We start from the raw sequence: 24,105 nt of genomic DNA, 5'->3' as shown, positions 1-24,105 counted from the left end.
GAGAATTGGTGTATTTGAAAGTTGTTTTTTTTTTTTTTTTTTTAGCAATATACCTCAGTGTATATGACTTGTACCTGACGTAAACCTGACGAATACCATACTGCCACCACCCTCTGCGCACCTTGTGCTGGCTTCAACTTTGCCTAAGCTCCCAATTGCAGATTTATTACTTGATGCATTTTTCACTTTTGGGGTGTAATTGCTGCCAACTCCGCGTCAACTCCACTATGAGAGGAGTATTGTGCCGGGATACGGAGTCTCTGAATATTGGTCATGTCTGACCACTGAGCAGAGCACCTCTTTGGAACCAATGGTTCCTTAATTTTTGTTTTCATTTTTGTTATGCATAAACTATGGTGTCTTTTATGCCCATATGTTTGTTTTTTCTGACACCTCTCCTGAGGATGGCTATTTGCCATTGTTTGTGCCCAGCATTGCCTCTAGAAAAAAGGATTTACAGTATTAAAAAGAAAAAAAATCATAAGCTTTTTGAATCCACTGATTGGCAACAATAGAGACGACTGGAAGGAAACTGATTTCTGTAAAAATACTCCTAATTACTTAGTGAAGAGCTCTACAACTTTCCTCAATTAGATTTCCATCTTGGCCCAGTGTCCTAGTACTCCATATGTAATAGCCTATGAGTTGCAGATACCTGTGTGATTACAGAAGTTTGGTCCAATGACAAAGATATTGTCTGGTGAGAATACTATCGCATTAATCGGACCAAGGGATAATGGGAAAGACTGACATAATTGTGGACACATTCTAGGCTAGGCTGGGTCCAGGGCTAGGCTGGGGCCAGGGCTAGGCTGTGACTAGGGTTAGGGACAGGTTTCTATGTAAAATCACTGTCGACATACTAACTTGACAACATTCTGGCAGTGTCGACATTCTCTGAATATTAATATATTATACCATACCCTTTGGGCTCCACTTAATTAGGGCCCCATTAATTCTGGTTATATTAGATTGCTCCCTAACCTGAACCCAGTCCCTTAATCCCGGCTTTCATTTCTTGTCCCCAGTCCGTAAACTAACATCTTAAACCATATTCCTAACCCCAGTTCACACTATATCCTATAGCTCTAATTATAGTCCCAAACTCGAATTAAATATATCTTGGGAGCCCAACTGAACAAAACAAGCTGTTGTATACAGTAAGTGTTTGACGCCTTGCGCTCTGTACCCACTGGTGTGTTCCGTTTACTGACAGAATGCCTAGCGACCACAGAACACTTCCTAAATGAGTTATGTCACACACCTCACAATTTACCAAATATAAGTTGTATTAACATCAATACTCAACAATAATAAGGATACATTTTGCATGTAATTGTCACGTATTTATTTGTATGTATAGTTTTAAAACCATTCTCCTATATGTACTGAGGCATATTTTCAGCGTAAGGTTTAATGGGTGTTCTGATTTTCACACCCAGGATAACATCCGCCTTCACCACTGCCTGCTGGAGATTGAGATTTCCCGAGATGCTGCTGCGGACGCTGTTCTCTGTGTGGAGACAGCGCTGAAAAACAATCTCAATATTGATGCCAAGAGGCGCCTATTGCATAGACTTCTTCAGTTCCTAGATGACGAGGGCACTAGTGTCACAAGGTAATGTGTGATCTGTCCCCTTTGTTTCTGCGGTCACATGCAAGCAAAGAAAAGCTTCCTCCTGTCCGGGCAGAAATGGAATGCCAATGGTTATATTGGCAATCTGTTTTTGTACAAATGGAGTCATCAACTTTTGAACAATTGATTTAGTGGTCATTTTGTGTAAGCAGACACCGCTGTTCTCCTACCCTGCGCTGTTCTCATGCAACTAAACAAGTCCAATCTTTTTTTGTGTGTGACACATTTTCCAAGTTGGTAGGTATTTCCAATGTGATCATCATTAATTCCATCATTTCCGATCAGCTGTCGCCACATGTAAACATTTGATCGCTGTAACCAGTGATCTTTACATTTCTCCTTTTCCAACAACTTGTTACAGAAATGTCTGTCCCCAGGTACCCAGCCACCAAAAAGGATGATTGAGTGGAAGTAGCTCAACAGCTGCATTTGCGATAAGCTACCCATGCCCACAATAAGAAACCACATAAAGCCCGTTTCATCAAAATACCTATTTTTTTAAAACCACTTACTGCTGGTCCATCTAGTAGCGGCCATTCTGGAGAAACCATATCTCCAAATGGCCATTTGCGGAAAAATATTTGTTTATTGAACAATTTCTGGAAAGTTAATCGCTATACAGAATGTAAACCTCTATATAGTTTTCCTTTTGAACTTATTGTTATTAGCAGTTTTGTGCTTCCTAATATAAATGTACTATTTTATTCTGTAGTTGGGTCAGTGCCTTTCATAAACATGAAACACTGTTGACGGAGCATGAAGTTGAGGAGAAACAAGCAGACACATGGTGAGCATTGGAACTACTCCAAAGTTTATTCAGTTACTCTTACATAATGCTAATTTGCATTGTAATATAGTTCCAAAGCAGATATGCTACTTAGTACATTTTACAGTTGTTTCTAGACTGGTAATGATGACTAAACCTATCCTAGTTATTATCTGGAATGTGTGCCACCGTCTTAGCGCTCATCCACAGGAAAGAGTCATAGAGGCCAATCACTGCACACCAGTTAGCGTAGACAATTTCAGCATCATTTGCTAATAGCTTCCTCTGACCCACAGATATTGTCCCTGTCCATGTGGACAGCATAGATGGCAGGCAATAGAGATCAATGGCTTTGTAAAACAGAATGCGAGAATAACAAAGCATCCTCCAGACTTGCCTTTCATTAACATACACCTGTATTGTGTGTCTCAGATGAGCATGAGCCTCTGCAGGCTGAACAGGAGCAAAATGCCTGTTTTTTGTATCACATTTATTCATGACATCATTTTTTTTTTTTATGTGAGTGATTTAATTTACGTTGGGGAAGTCATTTGTGGATGCAGTCAGCTTGCTGGAACACTGACTGCACTCCATGTGGGAGCCATTACTGGTGGTGCAATAGGTCTCTGAGGGATACATTTACTAAAGTGTCAGTTTTTAGAATTGGAGATGTTGCCCATAGCAACCAATCATATACTACTTAACATTTATCTAGCTGCTTTTAGAAAATAAAAGCTAGAATCTGGTTGCTATGGGCAAAATCACCACTTCTAAAAACCTGCACTTTAATAAATATATCCCTAATATTCTATTTCCCCAGTGGCTTTCTTGTGTTGCTCCTAGAGAACACACTTGGGTTCCTTTGCTTTAATACTCTTGACAGTTTCTGGAAATAATTTATAGCCATTTCTAGATGAAGTCTAGAACAGTGGTTCTCAAACTCTGTCCTCAGGACCCCCACACAGTTCACATTTTGCAGGTCACCCAGCAGGTGCACAGGTGTAATCATTACTCACTGACACATTTTAAAAGGTCCACAGGTGAAGCTACTTATTTAACTTGATTCAGTGTGGAGACATGGAAAACATGCACTGTTTGGGGTCCTGAGGACCGAGTTTGAGAACCTGTGGTCTAGATCAATGGATACTGTAATGTAAAAGAGAAAATCTTATAAATTTTATATTTTGCATTTCTATACAGGAAGAAAAATGCTGAAAATAAAATAACCAAAACTGGATCTTCTGCCTCCTCTACACAATCATCTGTAGTAAAGTCTTCTGTGCAACCACAAGTTAGTGTTACAAAATGTGTAACTCCATCTGTGGCACCAAAACCACTTAGATCCATAGTACCAGTACACTATCCCAGACAACAACTGACATCTCCGTCACCATTTTATGCTTCTCCACCACAACCTCTTAATTATGCAAGAAGTCCTGTTCCCTATAGACAGCCATACTATATAGGAGGACATCCAAGACTTTTTTTTTACAGCCAAACATTAAGGCATCAGGTGAGCACAAAAACCCGATGTATAACTGTTATTTGGTGCTTTGATCTCATATTGCACATTTATTTACACTAATAAATATTTCTCTATCTTTTCTTAGAACATCGGACAGTTTACCCCCCCTCGGCCATGGTCTCAGAATAGATTTTATCCACCTTATTGATTTGCATTTTTCAATAGTTCATAACTAGTAGTCCTTTCCACCCATTGCGATGAAGAGGGCATCTCTACTTTAAGTGAAGTTGCCTATAAAGTTTGTTTTTATGTCTCAAGTCTAGAAAGGACGGTGGCATTCCATAACTGTGTAACGTGTGGGGTCATTTGAGATGTAAACTACACTGATGACCACTGTTCGGAATGGTCCGGGAAACATCCACCCAAACCACACATCTATGCAGCAGTTGGTATACATTGATTTTCATTTCATTTTTAGTTGATACACATGGTTTTACATATGCAAAGAAATAAAATGTCCTATACAATGTGATGCTACTTATTGTTTAATGTGCTTTACTCCAATTGTAAATAAAAATATGGATAACTGATGTTTCATTTTTAGACAGTATATTTTACTTTGTATGCTTTTTTTTTGTTTATAAATAATGCTTGATAAAAACAAACAAATGCAGAGTCTATCCTTACCAACAATACTACTTCGACATCAACCATTCTGAACATGGGTTCGGTATGATTTACCGCGATTCAAATCCCGGCAGCGGCAGCCCGACACAGGTATAAATCCCAAACGTCGGAAGGCAAGTATAATCTAACCTATTCTAACCCTCCCTTAGAGGTGCCTAAACCTAACCCCCCCTTCCCTCCGCCTAAACCTAAGTCCCCTGGGGGGGGTGCCTAACCCAGTATGCAATCGGGAAGCCGACTGCCTAAATACCGGCAGCCGGCTTCCTGACTGTCATATTGCGGCAAGGGTGAAATGCCGGGCGTCTAGATGTAGACGCCCACATTTCCCCGACGCCGGGAGACCGGCGCCCGGCATCACGATCGTAGTGATGCCGGGCACCGCGAGCGGACAGCCGAGTGGGGGAGGGTTAGGTTTAGGGCTCCCGGGGGAGGACTTAGGGTTAGGCTGGGGGAGGGAGGGTTAGGGTTAGGCACCCCAGGGGGGGACTTAGGGTTAGGCACCCCCCCCCCCCGGGTTTAGGCAGCGGGGAAGGGGGTGGTTAGGGTTAGGCACTTGGGGGGGAGGTTAGGGTTAGGCACTTGGGAAGGAAGGGGGGGGGTTAGGCACCCCTAAGGAGGGTATTTCATACCAATTCCCCTAACCTCCCCCCAGGGATGCCTAACCCTAACTTCCCCTAGCCTGACCCCAACCTCCTGGGGGGGGGGGGGGTGCCTAACCCTAAGTCTCTTTATTCTCTGCAAGGCCTGGTGAATGAATACTTTGGATTAAATGAAATGGGGTGTGAGTTGTAAAAACAAACAAAAAAAAAGTTTAGCACTAAACTCTCATTTTATTACATGCAATGGAAAACACAACTTGGCAAATGTAATAAGAGTGCAAGTTTTTTAACTCGCACGGAATTACTTAAATAAAACCCACTAAATAATTGACCTGAGCAGGTGCATGTTTCACAGAAGCCTTCAGAGATTAGTGAGATCACCGTGAAGGTATATGGGTGTAAACATGTAATGGTGTAAAAATCAAGGGGGAATAAAAGGATGTGGGATCCCCCCCTAAAAGCACCACCAGCACCTGGCTGTGTGAGCTGGTCCTGGTTGTGAAAAAACGTTTGGGTCCCCCGTATTTTCAACAACCACCACCAGGCTCTGTGAGCCAGTCATGGTTGTGGAAATACGGGGAACAAAATGAGCAGGGGTCCTAGGTATTATACACAACCAGCATCGGGATCTTTCTAGCGGGGGTGTAATGCTGCAGCTGTGGGATCTGTTTCACAGGGGTCCCCCAGCCAAAGCATTCAGCACGCCACACTAGTCAGCCCAAGGTGTTGATGCCCCCAATAAAGGATATCCCCTTTCCAGGGCACCCCAGGCTGGGGCTGATAGCCCGGGGCTATCCCCGGCACCCCTGGGTTGTGGGTGCCGAGTTGATAGTGTAAAAAATTGTTAAAATAATATTATCCTTCCCAGGTGAAGCAGAGGTCCCAGCAAGCCTCCCCCGCATGCTGCTACTTGGAGAACCACAAGTACCAGCATGCAGGAGATTAAGGGCATGCTGATACCTTTTAGTTCACCTGCAAAAGAATTTTTTTAAAAAAAAACCGATATGTTGTATCTTTTTATTACACATACATACTCACACTCCCTACTTATCTTGAATCCATGATCGTTAACTAAAAAATAAAAAACTTCCCTACCACTTGGTTCTGGTCCTCTTTGTTCCCTGTAGTCTTGTACGGTGAAGCATTCACCCAACGGACAGTGGACCGTCCGCTAAGGATTGGTACTTCACCAATGACACTCCAGCTGCTGCATTTCACATAGAAATGCATGGGCTAAAAGTTCATTGGTTGAGCCTCCGCCTCTCAGACTATAAGTGGTTCCCCCCTATTGACTTCAATGGTGGGAACCACGAGCCTCTGGCTTATATAGGCCATGACTTTTGATGAATTACAGCCTGTGGGATATATAGCGTTTAAAAAAAAAATATTCCTGGACATTGATGTTTATGAATGCAAATATACTAACTGCTGCTAACTCATTGCTGCCAGTGACTGCTACTGTGCACTAGCTCTATTAAGTGAAAAGTTTGCAATTAACAGTGACTTATCCCTAGCACTACTCTATCTGTAAGATCGCCTAAGGCTTGTCATTGTAGTACGTATTTACATAGTGAAGCATGCTTATATTTCCTGACGTATAAGATGTTATTGCTGTAAGCTGATCATCCATGGCTGGTTTTCACTATTGTTATTGTACTGTACTTGTTTTACATTTGTACAGTCAGGTGCATAAATATTGGGACATAGACAGAATTTTCATATTTTGGCCTCTATTCACCACCACAATGGCTTTGAAATGAAACAAACAAGATGTGCTTTAACTGCAGACTTTAAGATTTAATTTGAGGGCAATTACATTCAAATCAGGTGAACGGTGTAGGAATTACAGCGGTTTCTATATGTGCCTCCCACTTTTTAAGGGGCCAAAAGTAATGGGACTATCAACTCAAAAGCTATTCATGGACAGGTGTGGGCTATTCCCTCGTTATTTCATTATCAATTAAGCAGGTAGAAGGTCTGGAGTTGATTCTAGGTGTGACATTTGCATTTGGAATCAGTTGCTGTCGAGACTCAATATGAGATCCAAAGACCTGTCACTATAAGTGAAGCAAGCCATCATTAGGCTGAAAAATCCAAAAAGATAGTTTAAATGGGATGCAGTCAGGAAGCCGACGGTCGAAATGCTGACCACTGGCTTACCGACTGTCTAATCCCGGCAGGGGTCTAATGACAGGCTTCCAAATACCTACGCCGAGAGCCCGGCATACCGATCGAAGGTAAGCCGGATGTGGACGGCAGGGAGGGGGGGGGGTATTCTGGGTAAGGCACCCCGAGGGGGGGGGGGGGTTTAGGTTAGTAATAGTTAATATACTTACCTGTCAGGATCTTCACTGCTGGTCTTCCGCTGTCCATGCGTCCGGCGGTATTCCATACCGATTCCGTTTAAATATATACAGCACTCTTATTTATTTTTCTTCTTCAGGGTCCATAGGGAGACAATAAGGTGTAGGTGGGACTTTGAGGACCAGACGCCAACAGCAAAGCTTTCGAATCCCAGGATGCTTCGGTCTTTAACCCTATACCCCACCCACAGCCTGAGAGCATCTTAGTGTCTGGCAGGAGCTAGTTCACCATTTTAACAGCTTATTTTTATATATTATTTTTTACTACTGAGCAGCAGTGCAACATAGTCCTTTGGATGTCTGCACTGCTGCTCCATCACCCCTCCGCGGTGCCGTGACACCAGCCTCGGCTAGGTACTCCCAGTGGGGCTTTGAGTGTGACCTAGCTATAAAGGATCCACGGACCCCAGACTGCAGCCGGGACTCAAGGGGACAAGGAAGACGGGGACCCGCGTCTATGCGCAGTCTTGCCTCCGGTCTCAAGAGAGAGACCGGAGGTGCTGATGTGGACACCGGTTTGCCCGGAACTCCACTAGACCACCAGGTTATTACAAGCACTGATGCAGAGCACAATTATAGCCAGGGGACCCGGTGGTTAATGTCCGAATAGGGGATAAGTTGCTTTCCCTGCAGCCCCTCCCCCAGCTCATGGCGCCATTCCACTGCGGTCTTGCTGCTCCTCCCTCTCCCTTCGCCCCCTCTGAGACTCACGGCAGCCATTTTTTGCATACAGAACTCCGGGAACGCTGGGTCCAGTCTCCTTGTATATCTCTCCCAAGGACCAGGTTTATACAGCACTATATCCTACCAGCCACTGCAGTCTGTATAGTTGATTTTAGTGCCCACTGCAGTTATATTGTATATTCTGCATTTAGCGCTGCTATTTTCTTTTTTTCCTATTATTGTCAGCTTATACCTTTCTTTATTCTACTATAACCCTGGCATACTAAGGTAAAGAGGGTTTATTGTACCTCACATATCCCTATATTTGTGAGCGATGTCGCATACTATATATCTCTGTTGCGCACTACACTGTGCCATATTACACATACATCTGGGTTGCTCAATGCACTGTCAGATTGTGTGTTACAGTATTCTTGCAGCCATGTCTGGCAGAGAAGAAACTTATTTTTCAACAATAAGGAGCGCGTGAAGATATAAAAATATCAAACAATTTTTAATATATAAAATATATCCATGAACATATCCATATAAAATGGTTAAACAATTTGCACAGTATGTATTTCTCCTTCATCCACTAGGGGACACTGGAGTTCAAGACAGTGGGGTATAGACGGTGGTAGAGCAGAGCCTGGCACTTTAAATAATTTAGAAGTGTGACTGGCTCCTCCCCCTCTATGCCCCATCAGCCCCAGTTTTTAGAATGTGCCCGAGAGAGCCGGTCGCACATCAGGCTGTCTCCAGCCTTTCTTATTTAGTTTTAGTTTTTAAGACAAGCATTGAGGACAGGCAGGCTGCTTACTGTGGCAGTCTGCCTGCTACGTGGGAGCCGCCGGGAAAGGCACCACACGGCTACTGCAGCCTGTGTCCGGTGACCTAGAGGAGGGGGCACACACCTGGAGTCATCGGACTCTGCGAGGACCCGCCACTGCTGACACCGGCATGTGTCCGGGTTCCTCGCCGCCCCCTCAGCCCAGCATCCCGGCCGCAGCAGTTGTAAGTATAACCACTGCTCCTGATAGCAGGAGCAGTGGATGCATAGCTGGGCTCAGTGACATAATGTCACTGTTAGGAGACCCGACCATCCCCCCCGCACGCACCCGAGTCCCTTATCGGGTAACAGAAGGTGCTAAGTGGGCCCGAAGAATGCGCTGCAGGGCTGTCGCGACTTAATGGCTCCTTCCAGCACCCGCCGCTGCTCTCAGCAGGCAGTGTCCGGGTCTAGGGCTTATCCATAGTCGGCCAGTTACTAATGTAACGCTGACAGGACATCGCGGTCTCGGCTAGCGGGGGTGGAGCTTATTACCAGCGGCCATAGCATCAGCCGCCTATTCCGAATGGCGCGTCCTGCTTATCTAGCGGCGCCATTTGTAGTCGGGCTCTCCCTCCTGCCAAGACCTCGCTACAGAAGGTACATGTGTAGCGCTGGGGTAGGCGCGCTGAACGCCTGCCGCATGCGGACGCCTACCATTTCCTCTATCAGGCTGCCTGTTCTGTGCAGCCGGCCAGTCCTGGACACGGCTTACAGTGGTCAGTGTCCGGGTCTCTGATTATAGGGAGTGGCGCGATGGCAGCGTTTAGGTCCCCGTTGCACCGCTCACCCTCCCACCCTGTGCACCCGCTATGCAAGACTTCTGGATTTACTCTCCGGATAAGTGCACTCCAACTGGGCTGTGTGCACTATAACAGGCGGGCTAGGGTATCTCCAGCTTAGGAGGTAGGCAGGCACAAGTGTGTACCATCAGGGAGACATTACACACAGCAAGGTGTCCCTATGCTACAGCTTGTTTTGCAGCACATGGAAGCATCCACAGTAGAAGAACTACAGGTACCAGCATAGCATGTACGCCGCAAGGGAGGAAGCACAAGCACTGCCTTGGCTATTTAGCAGCTCTCCTCAGAGCAGGCTTCCCTGTTATCCCTAGTCTATAGTAACAGGCTAATAGTACCAGCGCAAGGCTCGGATCCTGCCGCTGCCATTTCTGTGTGGAGTTTGTATGTTCTCCCTGTGCTGGCAGCACTGCCTTAGCTATCAGCTTCTCTCCTCATCTAAATATCAGGAGGAGATGCCGCGTCCCGCAGCTCCTGGCTGGGCTGAGCAGGCTTCCCTGTTAGCTACTGCATAGCATAGAGCTAATAGCCTTACGTTATACAATGCAGCGCTGTATGACGTCACGCTGCTACCACAGCAGCACAACTTCAGTGCTCCCGAGAGTTAGCCCCTCTCCTGTCTTGCAGGAAAAACGTTGGTTTATGCGCAGTGTTGCGTCAGGAGCCTTGATGGCTCCCCGTATTCCCGGCACTGACCGGACCTTCAACTACTCCGCTTATACGATTAAGGGGGCTAGCAGCGCTATGCTGAGAAGTGTAGCAGTTTGCGCACACACAGCGTGGTATTCATGATCAAACAGCGTTCCCTGCTTCCCTTTTAAGGACAGTAGTTATTGCTGCACACAAGCAGTATAGCTCAGGCACTACCTGCAGCAGGAAGTGCTTTAGCGCGTGTCCCTTACGCCTACCACACTGCGAGTGCTTCAGCAAGGGTTGCCTGTCCTTGTATGACAGGAGTTTAGTACTAGCTACAGTGGATAGCTGGTCGCTAGCGGTAGACTAGCCCTATCCCGCTTTTCCACTATGACACCGTGTTAAGCGGTTCTGAAAGGGGCCAGTTGTTCAGCCTATGCATCACGGCTAGAAGCGATGTGCTGACATTCTTCCAGGACCGGTGCACAAACGCAGTCCTGCCAATTGCAGCGCGGCTTGGTTTACCCAGTCAGGCTCCCCTTCGTTCTGTAATCTAAGGGCCTGTTATGTATCATGGCCTCATGGTGTATTAGCTCCACTGTTATGGTGCTGCTGCCAGAACTTATGGTCATAGCATACCCTTCACCCAAGGTTAGCACATTTTTGCGTCCCATCCCCAGGCTTATGCCTCACATTGGCTTCCCATGCATTTGTGGATACCATTTTAGGCTGGTCTTAAAACCTTTCTCCCCTGTTTTCTGTGCTTACCTTAGAAGGTATGCATAGGTGCATATTTTTATATCATGTGTTCCCTTTGGCAGCACATACAGGAAGAGGTTAGTGACGCGCAGCTGGTGTGGTTGTTGGCGTTGCTGCCTCACAGCGCTGGGGTCTTCCTGTTGATTCTCACTTCAAAAAATGGGTTCATCTGGTGTTAAGATGGCTCATCTGAAAAGGCGAGTACGCCAGTAACAGAAGGGTCCCAGGATCGAAACCAGTCTGGGACAGCACACTGCTAAAATATCCTGCCCCTACGCCGTAGCAGAATGACGGCCACCTGCGGCACATGAGCAGTCTATGTATGTCTATTGTGTTTTATACTAGCCCTGCTGTATAACACACATGCTGGAGTGATTTTGTCCTTGGGCTCAATTCCTTCCATGGCTTCAATTATTGCTCATGTTCTAATTTTAAAATGTTACGTCACCTACTAAATTTGTATGTAGGTAAGCGTATCCAATTGTGGATATCGCTTCTTTCCTTACCGTAGGAGCAGCGGTAGGATCTGTTCTTATCAATTTATGTCTAATACCTAGCATATTGATAGAAGGAGGCTGCGTTTGGAGGCTGGACTCTCCTGATGCGGTAGTTTGTATAATGACTACGCTTTACACTATCTCTCCCTGGGGATTGGGTTGTGTGTGTGCATATACATATATATATTTGTGTATATGGGTAGAATGCCTATACTTCCACAATCATTAGGTTTACCTATAATCCACACAAGGGAAGCCGCCTGGGATTACCAGAAGCTGTAGGCTATATCCCTACATATTAATATTATAGGGTGGCTCTATAAACTAGTCATGTGCTGCAGCTTACATGGTGATAGTCACAATTCTCTAAGGCATTGCTTCTAGTATGGATCCTAGACATGTCACATGTATATAAAGTTAGGTACTTCCACCCTCCTGGAGTTTTAGTTCCATTCCTGCCAGTTATACGGCACCCCGTTTCGGGGGACCTATTATCATTACAGTGATGCACTGGGTAGTAAACTTGTAAGACGCCCATTTCTTGTATGAATATTTCCTAATAATTGGGAAACAAAAACCTGTGTTTTGTTTAAACTACTGGGGTTATCACTATTGATATCTCCCTTCTTTACTTGGGATAACCAACTCGTTCTATGTCTAAGTACAGGTACTCTTCTCAGTATCTATTCCGGTACTACATATTATTGTAGCATATCTCAATAAAATGGGTCTAAAGTGCCCTTAGGTACAATTCATATCTGGAAGGCCTAGGGCCACTTGCCGATATAGGCAGGGTCAGACCTGAGTTATATTAGACTGGTGGGCATAAGACGCACTTCACCAATAGAAATATTTATGCAAGGATACTTAAACTAGCAGACCGTTTTTGGGGTTGTATGTATAATCTAACACTGCTATACAGATACACGTCTCTAATGGACCAGGCTCAGGTATAGAGTCCTGTTCTACGACCTTCTTGTCTCGACTAAAATTTTGCTAGTTTCCACAGTGTTTTCTACTGCACATCTCCAGACTGAAGTCTGTGCTGTAGAGCAATTGGTCTTAGCCCACTGAAGCTACTCTCTATACCTAACGTGGCGGGTTGCTGTGTGATGGTAAAGGTCAGTGACATTCTACATAGCGTCCAGAGGGATTCTGGTCGCTCAAAGGTAAGAGCTTACTAATGCCTCGGATGATGCTCCTATTTCATGCAACCTGACATACATAGCTTTATTCTCCCTTACGCACCCTAGCTGCTGTCCTAGCAGCCATCCGCTCTTTTAATCAGTTGGCTCTACACTTTAGAGTTTTCCTGGAGTGTGGGTGGTGCATAATTACAACACTGGATTGGCGACACTATTCTACTAGAACCTGTTAAGGTTCTGGACCGAAGCACACCTATAGGCTATTGCACATCTTTACATAAGTGTGATCCGCGCAGGGGACCTGGTTGGGTTCCTGTTCAGTATCTGTTGATATTTTTATCACACTCACATGGTTGTCCTAGTGCTCTGGAATTGTTGTATGGGATGCTTCCCTATATTGATAGCTCTCCCTGGGTGGCTGTTGCATTCGTGCTGTTTTACTGTTAGATTCCTGGTTGTTTTCATACTGTGTTCAGGCCAGCAGTTGGTACTGACTACGCACTTACATCATGTTGGAATTTGTCTGTTATTTCCTTTTAACGGCAGCATTTCAGCTCCTGTTTTATCCCTGTTTTCAAAATGGGTTGTACTTCCGTCTGACCCTCTGAAAGGTATTGTAGTCTCAATCCTCTCTCTCTTTCGCCTCGGTCTCACGCCCAGTGGGATCTCCACTCGTTGGAGACTTCTATGGTCTAGCCCTTCCACTGGTTAACAACTGTGTTGTAGTTGGACCTCAAGCTGTGACTGTTTAGTGAGGAGTAGTGTTTGTCTCCTGTGCTACGACACTTGTTCCTCAGCTTCCGCTGGGCCTCAGGTTCTTGGCGGTCCCTGTTTCGGTTTGGCCAAGGGATCAGCAAGTTCTCCGCGCTCCCACCCGGGAGGTTGGCTTTGGGACGTCCCCACTGTCTTGAACTCCAGTGTCCCCTAGTGGATGAAGGAGAAAACAGGATTTTGGTACTTACCGATAAATCCCTTTCTCCGATTCCACAGGGGACACTGGACGCCCGCCCAGCGCTGCGTACCTGCCGTTTTGTTTGGTTTCTATAGTTGTGTGACTGCAGGGTTCCCTGCAGTGGGTTCCTCTGTTCTACTTCAGTCGGTCTTGTTCCGTTCTGTGGTCTTCTCCTTTTCCTCGTTTTTTTTTTTCCTGTTGTCCTCCGTCTCCTCTCGGGCTCAGTTCTTAAACTGGGGCTGATGGGGCATAGAGGGGGAGGAGCCAGTCACACTTCTAAATTATTTAAAGTGCCAGGCTCTGCTCTACCACCGTCTATACCCCACTGTCTTGAACTCCAGTGTCCCCTGTGGAATCGGAGAAAGGGATTTATCGGTAAGTACCAAAATCCTGTTTTAATGCACATTTGAAAACATGGTATTTGTGTTTTTAACAATAATCAAATAGCAAACACGTGCTAATTAGGAATAAACTCCATCTAGTTTAACCCCTAATTGGGGGGCAGCCAGTTAGTATCCTTATAAACAGAAACAACATTCAATTGCCTTTAGGAAAATAATTTGATCTCTCTCCGGAGAAAAAAATCAATAATGAAACAAGTTGAATTAAAACTCCACTTCTCTAATAAATCGTGTCCTTAGATTAATCCAAAGTAGCAGCCCGTATAAAGCAAGGGAATTAAAGTCATAAGCCTAAAGGCAATTGAATGTTGTTTCTGTTTATAAGGATACTAACTGGCTGCCCCCCAATTAGGGGTTAAACTAGCACATGTTTTTTCTATTTGATTGTTGAAAACACAAATACCATGTTTTCTAATGTGCATTAAATACATACTGTGCAAATTGTTTAACCCTTTTAAATGGATATGTTCATGGATATATTTTATATATTAAAAATTGTTTTATATCTTCACGTGCTCCTTGTTGAAAAATAACAGTTTCTTGTGTGCATATTTAGAGTATTACAGATATACTCTGTAGGAGCAGTGGAAAATTATTAGAAATTAATTGCAGAATTCTAATAAATTTATATTCAACAATTTTAATATGTGCCTGAATTTTATCTGTGTGGTATGTCTGGCAGAGACAAGAATAACAAGCAGCCTACTGCTCCCACTCTGGTGTCTTGTAAGTCCTGCTCAGCAGGCTTAGCTTCAGAGGACCTCATTCATGATGGTCTTTGTGCATCTTGTTATACTGTCCTGGGCCCATCAGCCCCGATGTCCTCTCCTCAGGACCCACCCTGGGCTACTTTTTCACAGGTGCTGGCAAAAATTGCAGACCACCTAGCGGTCCCTGTGGTAGCTCTCCTTTATGGGATGGCTACAGCAGGTACTCCCTGCAAATTCTTTACCTCCCCCCATGGGTGTATGTTCTTTCTACCTCAGTGCAGAGTCTGGCAAATACCTCTACTGCCTTTCATCAAATTCTACAAAAGGTGAGACCCTTACATAGTAAACCTACTAAGCATGCTGTGTTATCTTCTCAGTCCACTCAGCTATCGGATTCTGAATTATCATCTGGGGAGGCCGAAGACACAGACCTCTCTTGCTGACTGCCCCTCAGGAGATGAGGAACCCTCCTCTAAATTTACTATTCCTGCACTGGTGACAGCTGTAAAATCTATTCTTCAAATAAAAGAGACCGAACCCGCTCCTAAGACACAAGAAACAGTATTTAAGCGACAAAAGGTAGTTTTACCAGAGTTCCCTCACTCTTATCAGCTATCTGATCATATGAGTGAAGCATGGAATATGCCCAGTAAAAGATTTCAGCTGCCTAAACGTTTAAATTCCTTTTACCCTCTTCCTGCTACTGATTGCACTAAATGGGAAGTTCCCCCAGCAGTGGATTTCCACGTGACATGTCTGATCAAGAATGCTACCTTACCTATCCATATTGCAACCATCTTTGAGCCATTGAGAGTTGGGCAGAAGCTCTAGAAGAGACATTTCCCTCTGATGCTTCCAAGGAACAGCTGTCCTACATATCTCACATTAGCGTTACAGCCTCCTATTGAGTGAAGCAGCTCTGGATACGGCTCTCCCAGCTTCCAAGGCATCTGCCACTTCTGTTGTTTGACTCCGCTCATCGAAGGCAGATTCAGACTCTAAAAAGGCATTGGAGTCTCTGTGGCAAATATATGTTATATAAAAAACAGTATGTCTGCTCTCTATTGAATGGACATGAGGCTTATTTAAATCTCACCAATAATGGTTTTATTACATATAAGCATACAGCATACTAAAAACACAAAACAATACAATACACTTCACATTTAGAGTAACAGATTCCTCAATACATAACTATAATAAGCTATAATAGCTTCAAGAGTAATATAAATATTTAATAACTTTTCTTTACAGCATTTGGAATCCAAGCCACATAGAAAGATACTTAATTGTTACTAGATAGCTGTTTCATATACAATCCATCAGCACTAGGATGAATGTGAGCTGATTAGTGAAATGTATCCATTGATGAACAGTTAGTAGAAGTTGGTATACATAAACACGCTGATTGCTTAGTGAGCTGCCCTTAGGAGTAGTCTGTGAACACTGGTGTCACACTTTTGTACTAATAAATTACCTCAGTCTGTAAGGGCAGATGTCTCGTTGCACCCCAGTATGCAGTCACTGTCGGTCCACTAGTTAGTGTGGCCACGTGAGGGCCCATTATTACCGGGTGTTCTTTTGATGTTAAACAGCGGCCAGAGGTAAAGGTGGAAGTCGTGGCGGTATGAAGCAAAAGCGTGTAGTGGCTGTGATCTTATGTTCCTGGCTGCTCAGTGGATAGTCTAAATGGGTAGTAGCAAGAGCTGGAACAGTGGCTGGAACCAACTTTAGGCTGGAGGCTGACGTCAATGCGTTTCGTCCCTTGGATAGCCAGGACTTTCTCAAGACTGGAGACCCAAGCCTCTGGTGTCTCCTTATATCCCTCCAGTTTCTAATTAATTAAATCAGTAGCACCTTACACTCATTAGTGTTGGGTGCTTACATTTTCTCTGTGTCTAGAAATGTCAGTATATGAAAAAGATATAATCTCTTGTGTATGTACAGTATGTGTGTGATATACATATATAATTCTCTAAATCCGAAAAAATGCATACGTACACAATAATAATGAAAAATATAATAAACTCGTGAGTGTATCAGAAAAATATATAGCCATGATTTTTCTGCAACAAAAATATTAAAATAAAGTACATAATATTTGAACAAACCTCCTGTTGAATCTATAAAATGGGACTGTTTTTTTCTAGTTCCATTCTACTAAATCTAATTTAGAAATATTAAAACAAAGAAAATCATGGAATCGGTAGGACAAATTATAACCCCTATTTTTATTTTAGATACTAAAATCCAGAATAAATGGGGCTGTGGTTTGGCGCAGCATGGAGTAATAGTGTGTTGCTGTAGCTCCCGTGATCCATCCTGATCCCCTGGTGATTTAGGCTCAGCAACTTACCTGACAGTGTGGGAGTTCTTCCTGACCCCTCCGGTGTCCAGCGCGGGTGTATCCGGCGTCTCGCAGTGTCCGTTTAGGCTAAGGAATGCCGGGGCCTGCTGTGACGTCTGTCCACCTGACAGTGGGCGCATCTGTCCGGCGCGGTCTGTGAGAGTGCCGCTGGTTCCTTCTACTGCTGTATGCTGCCCGGGACTCCTTGGTCTGCCGGGGCTGGAGACGACTGCCACTTGTTGCCGCTCTGCTGCTTCTTTGCTGGGTCTCTAGTCCGGTGAGTCACTCTGCAGACGCCATCTTGGGTGGATCCTGACATCACCTGTTGTGCTCCATACAATACAGCTATCCTGCTCAGAGCTGCCCACAAACTACAATTATCCACTTGCTGGCTCTGAACTTGTTGCGACATGGGAGGGATTTAAAGTAGACAATCTTCCTCACCCAAATCCAAGTATTAGGCATGACGCCTTTAAGGCTTATATGCGAGGCTCATTTATCAAACTGGTTTCTGAAATCGTGCATGGCAGAAAGGAGGAATCCTGTCTTGAGCTTTTGTGCTTGCAACTAGAGGATCAATATGTCCTCTCGCGATCACCAATTGATCGTGAATTATGGCTGGATACTCAGAGGGAGTGGACAGAGTATCTTTTCCACAAATCCAAATGCAGATTACTTTTCTCTACACAATCAATATTTTCAGGCTGAGGTTGGTGGTAGCTATTTGGCCTTTTTAGCAAGAGCAGACTCCCACGCTAATATTGTACAGTGTATTAGGGAATCCAGAAGTCAGTTGTGCTACTCCGGGGCTGATATCTATGGGGTATTTCATGACTATTACTCTTCTCTGTACACCTCCAGAGTTTCTTATTCGCCAGATCAACTTCAGGATTAGTTTTGTCCTACCAAGGCTATCTCAGGAAGGGAATTGGTATGAAATACCGTCGGCCGCATGGCCGGCGGTTCGATTCCCGGCAGCGGCAGCCCGACAGGAGCAGAGTGCGACGCAGCGGAAGCCCGACAGCGCTGGAAATCACGATCGTGGTAGGTAAGTATCCACTAACCCTCCTTAGGGGTGCCTAACCCTAACTTCCCCCCCAAGTGCCTAACCCTAACCACCCCCTTCCCCGCTGCCTAAACCTAAGTCCCCCCGGGGGTGCCTAACCCTCCCTCCCCCTAGCCTAACCCTCCTGGGGGGGTGCCTAACCCTAAGTCCCCCCCAGGAGCCCTAAACCTAACCCTCCCCCCCCCCCCCACCGGCTGTCCGCTCGCGGCGCCCGGCATCACTACGATCGTGATGCCGGGCGCCGGTCTCCCGGCGTCGTGGGAAATGCGGGCGTCTATATCTAGACGCCCGGCATTTCACCCATGCCGGGATAAGACAGTCGGGAAGCCGGCTGCCGGTATTTAGGCAGTCGGCTTCCCGATTGCCTCCCCTCAGGAAGCTATTAGTTGTCTAGATGCTCCATTTACTTTGGAGGAAATAGAGGCAGCTGTTTCTTCCCTTCCCACTTCCAAGGCCCCTGGCTATGATGGGATTCCTGTGGAGGTGTACAGGAAGTTTAAAGACTTCTTTATCCCCTATTTATTGAATTTATTTAATTCTTTGTTCGAATTCGGATCTCTTCCTCCCTCTGTCTGAAGCTATTATTGTTGTATTAGCCAAGCCCGGGAAGGATGCCACCCTGATGTCAAAATATTAGCTAAAATACTAGCCACACGTCTAAATCTAGTTATTACTACACTTATACACCCTGATTAGACTGGGTTTATGCCGGGGAAGTCTACGGTCCAGAATCTTCATAGATGTTTTATCTGCAGAGGAGAGGTGCTCGGGGAGGAGGCAGTGGTGGTGTCTTTGGACACTGCCAAGGCCTTCGACTTGGTAGAATGGGGCTATCTGTGGGCAGTGCTTCGTAAGTTTGTCTTTGGTCCCCGCTTTATACAATGGATTCAGCTCTTGTACTCTTCTCCGGCAGCTAGGGGATCTGTCAATGGGCATATGTCAGCTACTTTTCCTTTAAGGAGGGGGACTCATCAGGGGTGGCCGTTATCACCTGCCGTTTTTGCTATGGCCATTGAGCCACTGGCCTGTATGCTCCGTGCAGACCCTGATGTTCGAGGTATTAAGTCCGGTGTGGATGAGTACATTGTGGCTTTATATACGGACGATATGCTCCTTTTTCTAGAGGACTCTGGGAATTTGTTGGAGTCAGTGTTGCGCATTATTAGTATGTTTGGAGTTTTTTCAGGGTTACATATCAATTGGGATAAGTCTAATATACAGTCAGGTCCATAAATATTGGGACATTGACAGAATTTTCATATTTTGTCCTCTATTCACAACCACAATGGCTTTGAAATGAAACAAACAAGTTTTGATTTAACTCAGACTTTCAGATTTAATTTGAGGGTAATTACATCCAAATCAGTTGAACGGTGTAGGAATTACAACGGTTTCTATATGTGCCTCCCACTGTTTAAGGGGCCAAAGGTAATGGGACAAACTAAACAATCCTAAATCTAACTTTCACTTTTTAATACTTTGTTGCAAATCCTTTGCAGGCAATTACAGCCTGAAGTCTGGAACGCATAGACATCACCAGACGCTGGGTTTCATCCCTGGTGATGCTCTGCCAGGCCTCTACTGCAAATGTCTTCAGTTCCTGCTTGTTCTTGGGGCATTTTCCCTTCAGTTTTGTCTTCATCAAGTGAATTGCATGCTCAATCGGATTCAGGTCAGGGGATTGACTTGGCCATTGCATAACATTCCACTTTTTAGCCTTAAAAAACTCTTTGGTTGCTTTTGCAGTATGCTTCGGGTCATTGTCCATCTGCACTGTGAAGCGCTGTGCAATGAGTTCTGAAGCATTTGACTGAATATGAGCATATAATATTGCCCGAAACACTTCAGAATTCATTCTGCTGCTTTTGTCAGCAGTCACATCATCAATAAATACAAGGGAACCAGTTCCATTGGCAGCCATACATGCCCACGCCATGACACTACCACCACCATGCTTCACTGATGAGGTGGTATGTTTTGGATCATGAGCAGTTCCTTTCCTTCTCTTCTCTTCCCATCACTCTGGTACAAGTTGATCTTTTGTCTCATCTGTCAATAGGATGTTGTTCCAGAACTGTAATGGCTTTTTTAGATGTTGTTTGGCAAACTCTAATCTGGTCTTCCTGTTTTTGTGACTCACCAATGGTTTGCATCTTGTGGTGAACCCTCTATATTCACTCTTGTGAAATCTTCTCTTGATTGTTGACTTAGACACATAAACATCTACCTCCTGGAGAGTGTTCTTGATTTGGCCAACTGTTGTGAAGGGGTTTTTCTTCACCAGGGAAATAATTATTTTGTCATCCACCACAGTTGTTTTCCGTGGTCTTCCGGGTCTTTTGGTGTTGCTGAGCTCTCCGGTGCGTTCTTTCTTTTTAAGAATGTTACAAACAGTTGATTTGGCCACACCTAATGTTTTTGCTATCTCTCTGATGGGTTTGTTTTGATTTTTCAGCCTAATGATGGCCTGCTTCACTGATAGTGACAGCTCTTTGGATCTCATATTGAGAGTTGACAGCAACTGATTCCAAATGCAAATGTCACACCTAGAATCAACTCCAGACCTTTTACCTGCATAATTGATAATTATATAACGAGGGAATAGCCCACACCTGTCCATGAAATAGCTTTTGAGTTGATAGTCCCTTTACTTTTGGCCCCTTAAAAAGTGGGAGGCACATATTGAAACTGTTGTAATTCCTACACCGTTCACCCGATTTGGATGTAATTACCCTCAAATTAAATCTGTAAGTCTGCAGTTAAAGCACATCTTGTTTGTTTCATTTCAAAGCCATTGTGGTAGTGAATAGAGGCCAAAATCTGAAAATTCTGTCAATGTCCCAATATTTATGGACCTGACTGTATTTCCCATCTCGGGATGTATCCCTGAACAAGAGCAATTGCCTTGTCTCCTGCAGTGGACCATAAAATTCCAATATCTGGGTGTCTGGATTACACCGCTGGCCTCAGACTATATATCACAAAATATTGATCCCATGACCACTAATTTTAAAGCAAAAACAAATGTCTGGAAAAAATTACCTCTGTCAGTATTGGGGCATGTAAATTTATTTAAAATGTCCATCCAGCCCAAGTATTTATACATTCTACAGCATTCTCCAGTTTATGTGCCTAAAAGGGTGTTTACTACCATTGACAGCATTCTCATATCCTTTATCTGGGGTTGCGGTCCTGCTCGAGTATCCATTAAAGCCCCTTGTAAATCTAAAACTTCTGGTGGGTTGGGCCTTTCTAATCTTCGGTTCTATTACATAGCCGCTCAATTAGTTCATCTATCTGACTGGGTATCTGGCTCCCCTAGTTTGACATTGCAGGGATTCTTGGCTGAACGGGTTGGATCCTTCCTTACTCCTTTATTATTCTCTCTGGTATGTCGCCCCCTTTACTTCGTCAGGCCCTGATGGTCTGGCATTATGCTCATACCTTGTTTGATTGGTCTGAGGTGGATGCCGACTCCCCTCTCTGGTTTAACAGTTCTTATCCTGAATTGCTTAAACTGTCCTCTGATAACGTGGCTTCTGAAGGGCGTTAGTACTATAAGTCAGGTGTATGATAACACTGCACAACAATGAAAATGTTTCCGATGTGAAAATAGTGACTTCTAATTGATTTCAGCATGCAAAGAATGAATATGACATTTAAAACTCTCAGTTAGCTCTGAGTTCTGAGATATAGCCCATTTATGACGATGTAGGGGTATTCCTAGTGAAGTGGACAGAATGGAGAGAATCTTACCAGCAATCTGCATTCCGCGCAGAGGGGGCGGGGCCTAATGACCCAATTAAATGAATCAGTTATTTGTCCCCTCCCATATTCAAAAATATATGCATTTCACAGGATTAACCAACACAAGATAACTGTGGTGCACTGAGTGACAAGCATAGTGAGTGATTCCACCAAGACATTTCAGCAATGGAACAAAGATATCAGGGTAGGTGAATGACTACTGTTGGACAGTGACAAGAGATGCCCCAGAAGAGGAGTACAAGCGACAAGCAAGGAGAAAGCACCCCCATGAATAGGCCACTATATTACATAGTACTTACGTATGCTGTATGTTTGTTTCGTATTGATAAAGCCGGAATATGTGACCGTACATATTCTTCAGCAATTCACGAATATATGCATGCTTATGTCTTTCATTATTATTTTCATTGCAATTAAGAGTACAGAGAAATGATTCAGGATATATATTAGTTGTAAGTTGCAGAGGACAACATGTGTCGAATGGCTTTACACCTAGAGATGAGGCCTTCCCTCTATCTAAAGTAGTGTCTGAAGCAACAGTTATTATTGTTTGATATTGTTTAATCTAAAGGTATAAGTGGTATTACAGAATTAGAACTGATGAAACCCATTCTTCTCTAGCAAGACAGAATCATGGGTTAGTTTAATACTAACAGACTAGAAGACAGCATGTCTCAGATCTGTCTAAGCAAGAAGGGAGCTAATCAGAATAGCCTTGGCCTATATGCGGTCACCAGTATTTTGAGAACATAGAAAGGAGATTATAGGTTTTGTTATGATTAAAACATATTATCAGTGAAATGTTTAGTGCGCATGAATATTGACTTAATTAATTAATATTCGCCATTTTATAATATGTCAGTAGCAGAGAGGAAAAAAGTATAAAAGATTGATCAAAAAGGGGAGGGGGTCGGTCAGTCGGGCTGAGCAGGAGAGATCGTAGGTCGAGAGAGTCGCGGGGCGCTGGGCTGTAAGTATAAACAGGGCTGGCTGTCACCTTGTTAGTCTATGCTAGGCATTGCAAATAATCATTTTGTTACTGCTGCTGAACTAATGATTTTTTATGTTATAAGTCTGCTTTGTCAATAATACAGTGGTGCATGTAGAATTGATTTGCTTTTTAAGTAAAACATTGTCATTTATTTTAAAGTTGGTATTGGTGTGAATTATTCCTTTTCTTCTTATAATAAGTAAGGTTTAAAAATAATAGCCAAAACATCTCGCGATATCAGTATGCTGTATGTTTGTTTTGTATGCTGTATGTTTGTTTTGTGTGCTGTATGTTTGTTTTGTATGCTGTATGTTTGTTTTGTATGCTGTATGTTTGTTTTGTGTGCTGTATGTTTGTTTTGTATGCTGTATGTTTGTTTTGTGTTCTTATTTGTGATTGATTTGAATTAAAACAACTGTTATTTATTTTCAATCAAGAAAATATCTCTTTATTTTAAAATAGCTTTTCACTATGACTATATTACTAATGTACATACAGTATAGTGCAAGTAGTGTAGCTCAAAAAATAGAGCTAGTAAAAGCATTCTGAAATCATTTTAGTTTTTCGTGACCTCAAATTAGTAATGTATGACTATTTTTAGGAAGGAAACAAATTAAAAGTATTTATTTGTTGTACAGTGTAATGGGAGTCTTAAGTAATTTCCACAATTGCAAGCTGAGTTCAATATTCCCAATCCAGCTTTTTTTTTAGATATTTACAGCTACGGCATGCTGTACAGGCACAGTTTGCTTGTGCTACTCCTATACTCTCCCCGTTCCCTGTTAAATCTTTACTTTCTGCTTTGGGGTCTAAAGGTAGGGTGTCCTCTATTTATGCGGCCCTCAATGATAAACTATATCCAGAGTTGCTTACTCCTATTAAGCTGAAATGGGAGGTAGATATCGGTCCTATATCCGATGAACACTGGCTACAGATACTAAGCTCAATTAAATATACTACACCATGGGGCATATACAATTGGGCGCGAGGTTTAGCGAGTTAAAAACCTTGCGCCCAATTCCAGAATA

The 24,105-nt window shown here is 43.9% G+C and overlaps 1 protein-coding gene across 1 annotated transcript in view; it reads left to right on the top strand.

The window, feature by feature from the left end:
- The window catches only part of LOC148515328 (pre-mRNA-processing factor 39-like), a 52,459-nt gene extending 48,002 nt beyond the window's left edge, over positions 1-4,457 (top strand). Inside the window, exons 11-14 of the mRNA XM_088480020.1 lie at positions 1,443-1,618; positions 2,349-2,423; positions 3,603-3,915; positions 4,013-4,457. Of these exons, the coding sequence (XP_088336146.1) occupies positions 1,443-1,618; positions 2,349-2,423; positions 3,603-3,915; positions 4,013-4,075 (627 nt within the window). The 3' untranslated portion in view covers positions 4,076-4,457. The remainder of the gene's footprint in view (positions 1-1,442; positions 1,619-2,348; positions 2,424-3,602; positions 3,916-4,012) is intronic.
- The last annotated feature ends 19,648 nt before the right edge of the window (positions 4,458-24,105 follow it).

This window comes from Taudactylus pleione, unplaced genomic scaffold, assembly GCF_031769625.1.
Source record: "Taudactylus pleione unplaced genomic scaffold, aTauple2 ptg000250l, whole genome shotgun sequence".
Classification (NCBI taxonomy): domain Eukaryota; kingdom Metazoa; phylum Chordata; class Amphibia; order Anura; family Myobatrachidae; genus Taudactylus; species Taudactylus pleione.
Note: the sequence above shows the minus strand (reverse complement) of the source record. Positions and strands in the feature narration are given on the sequence as shown.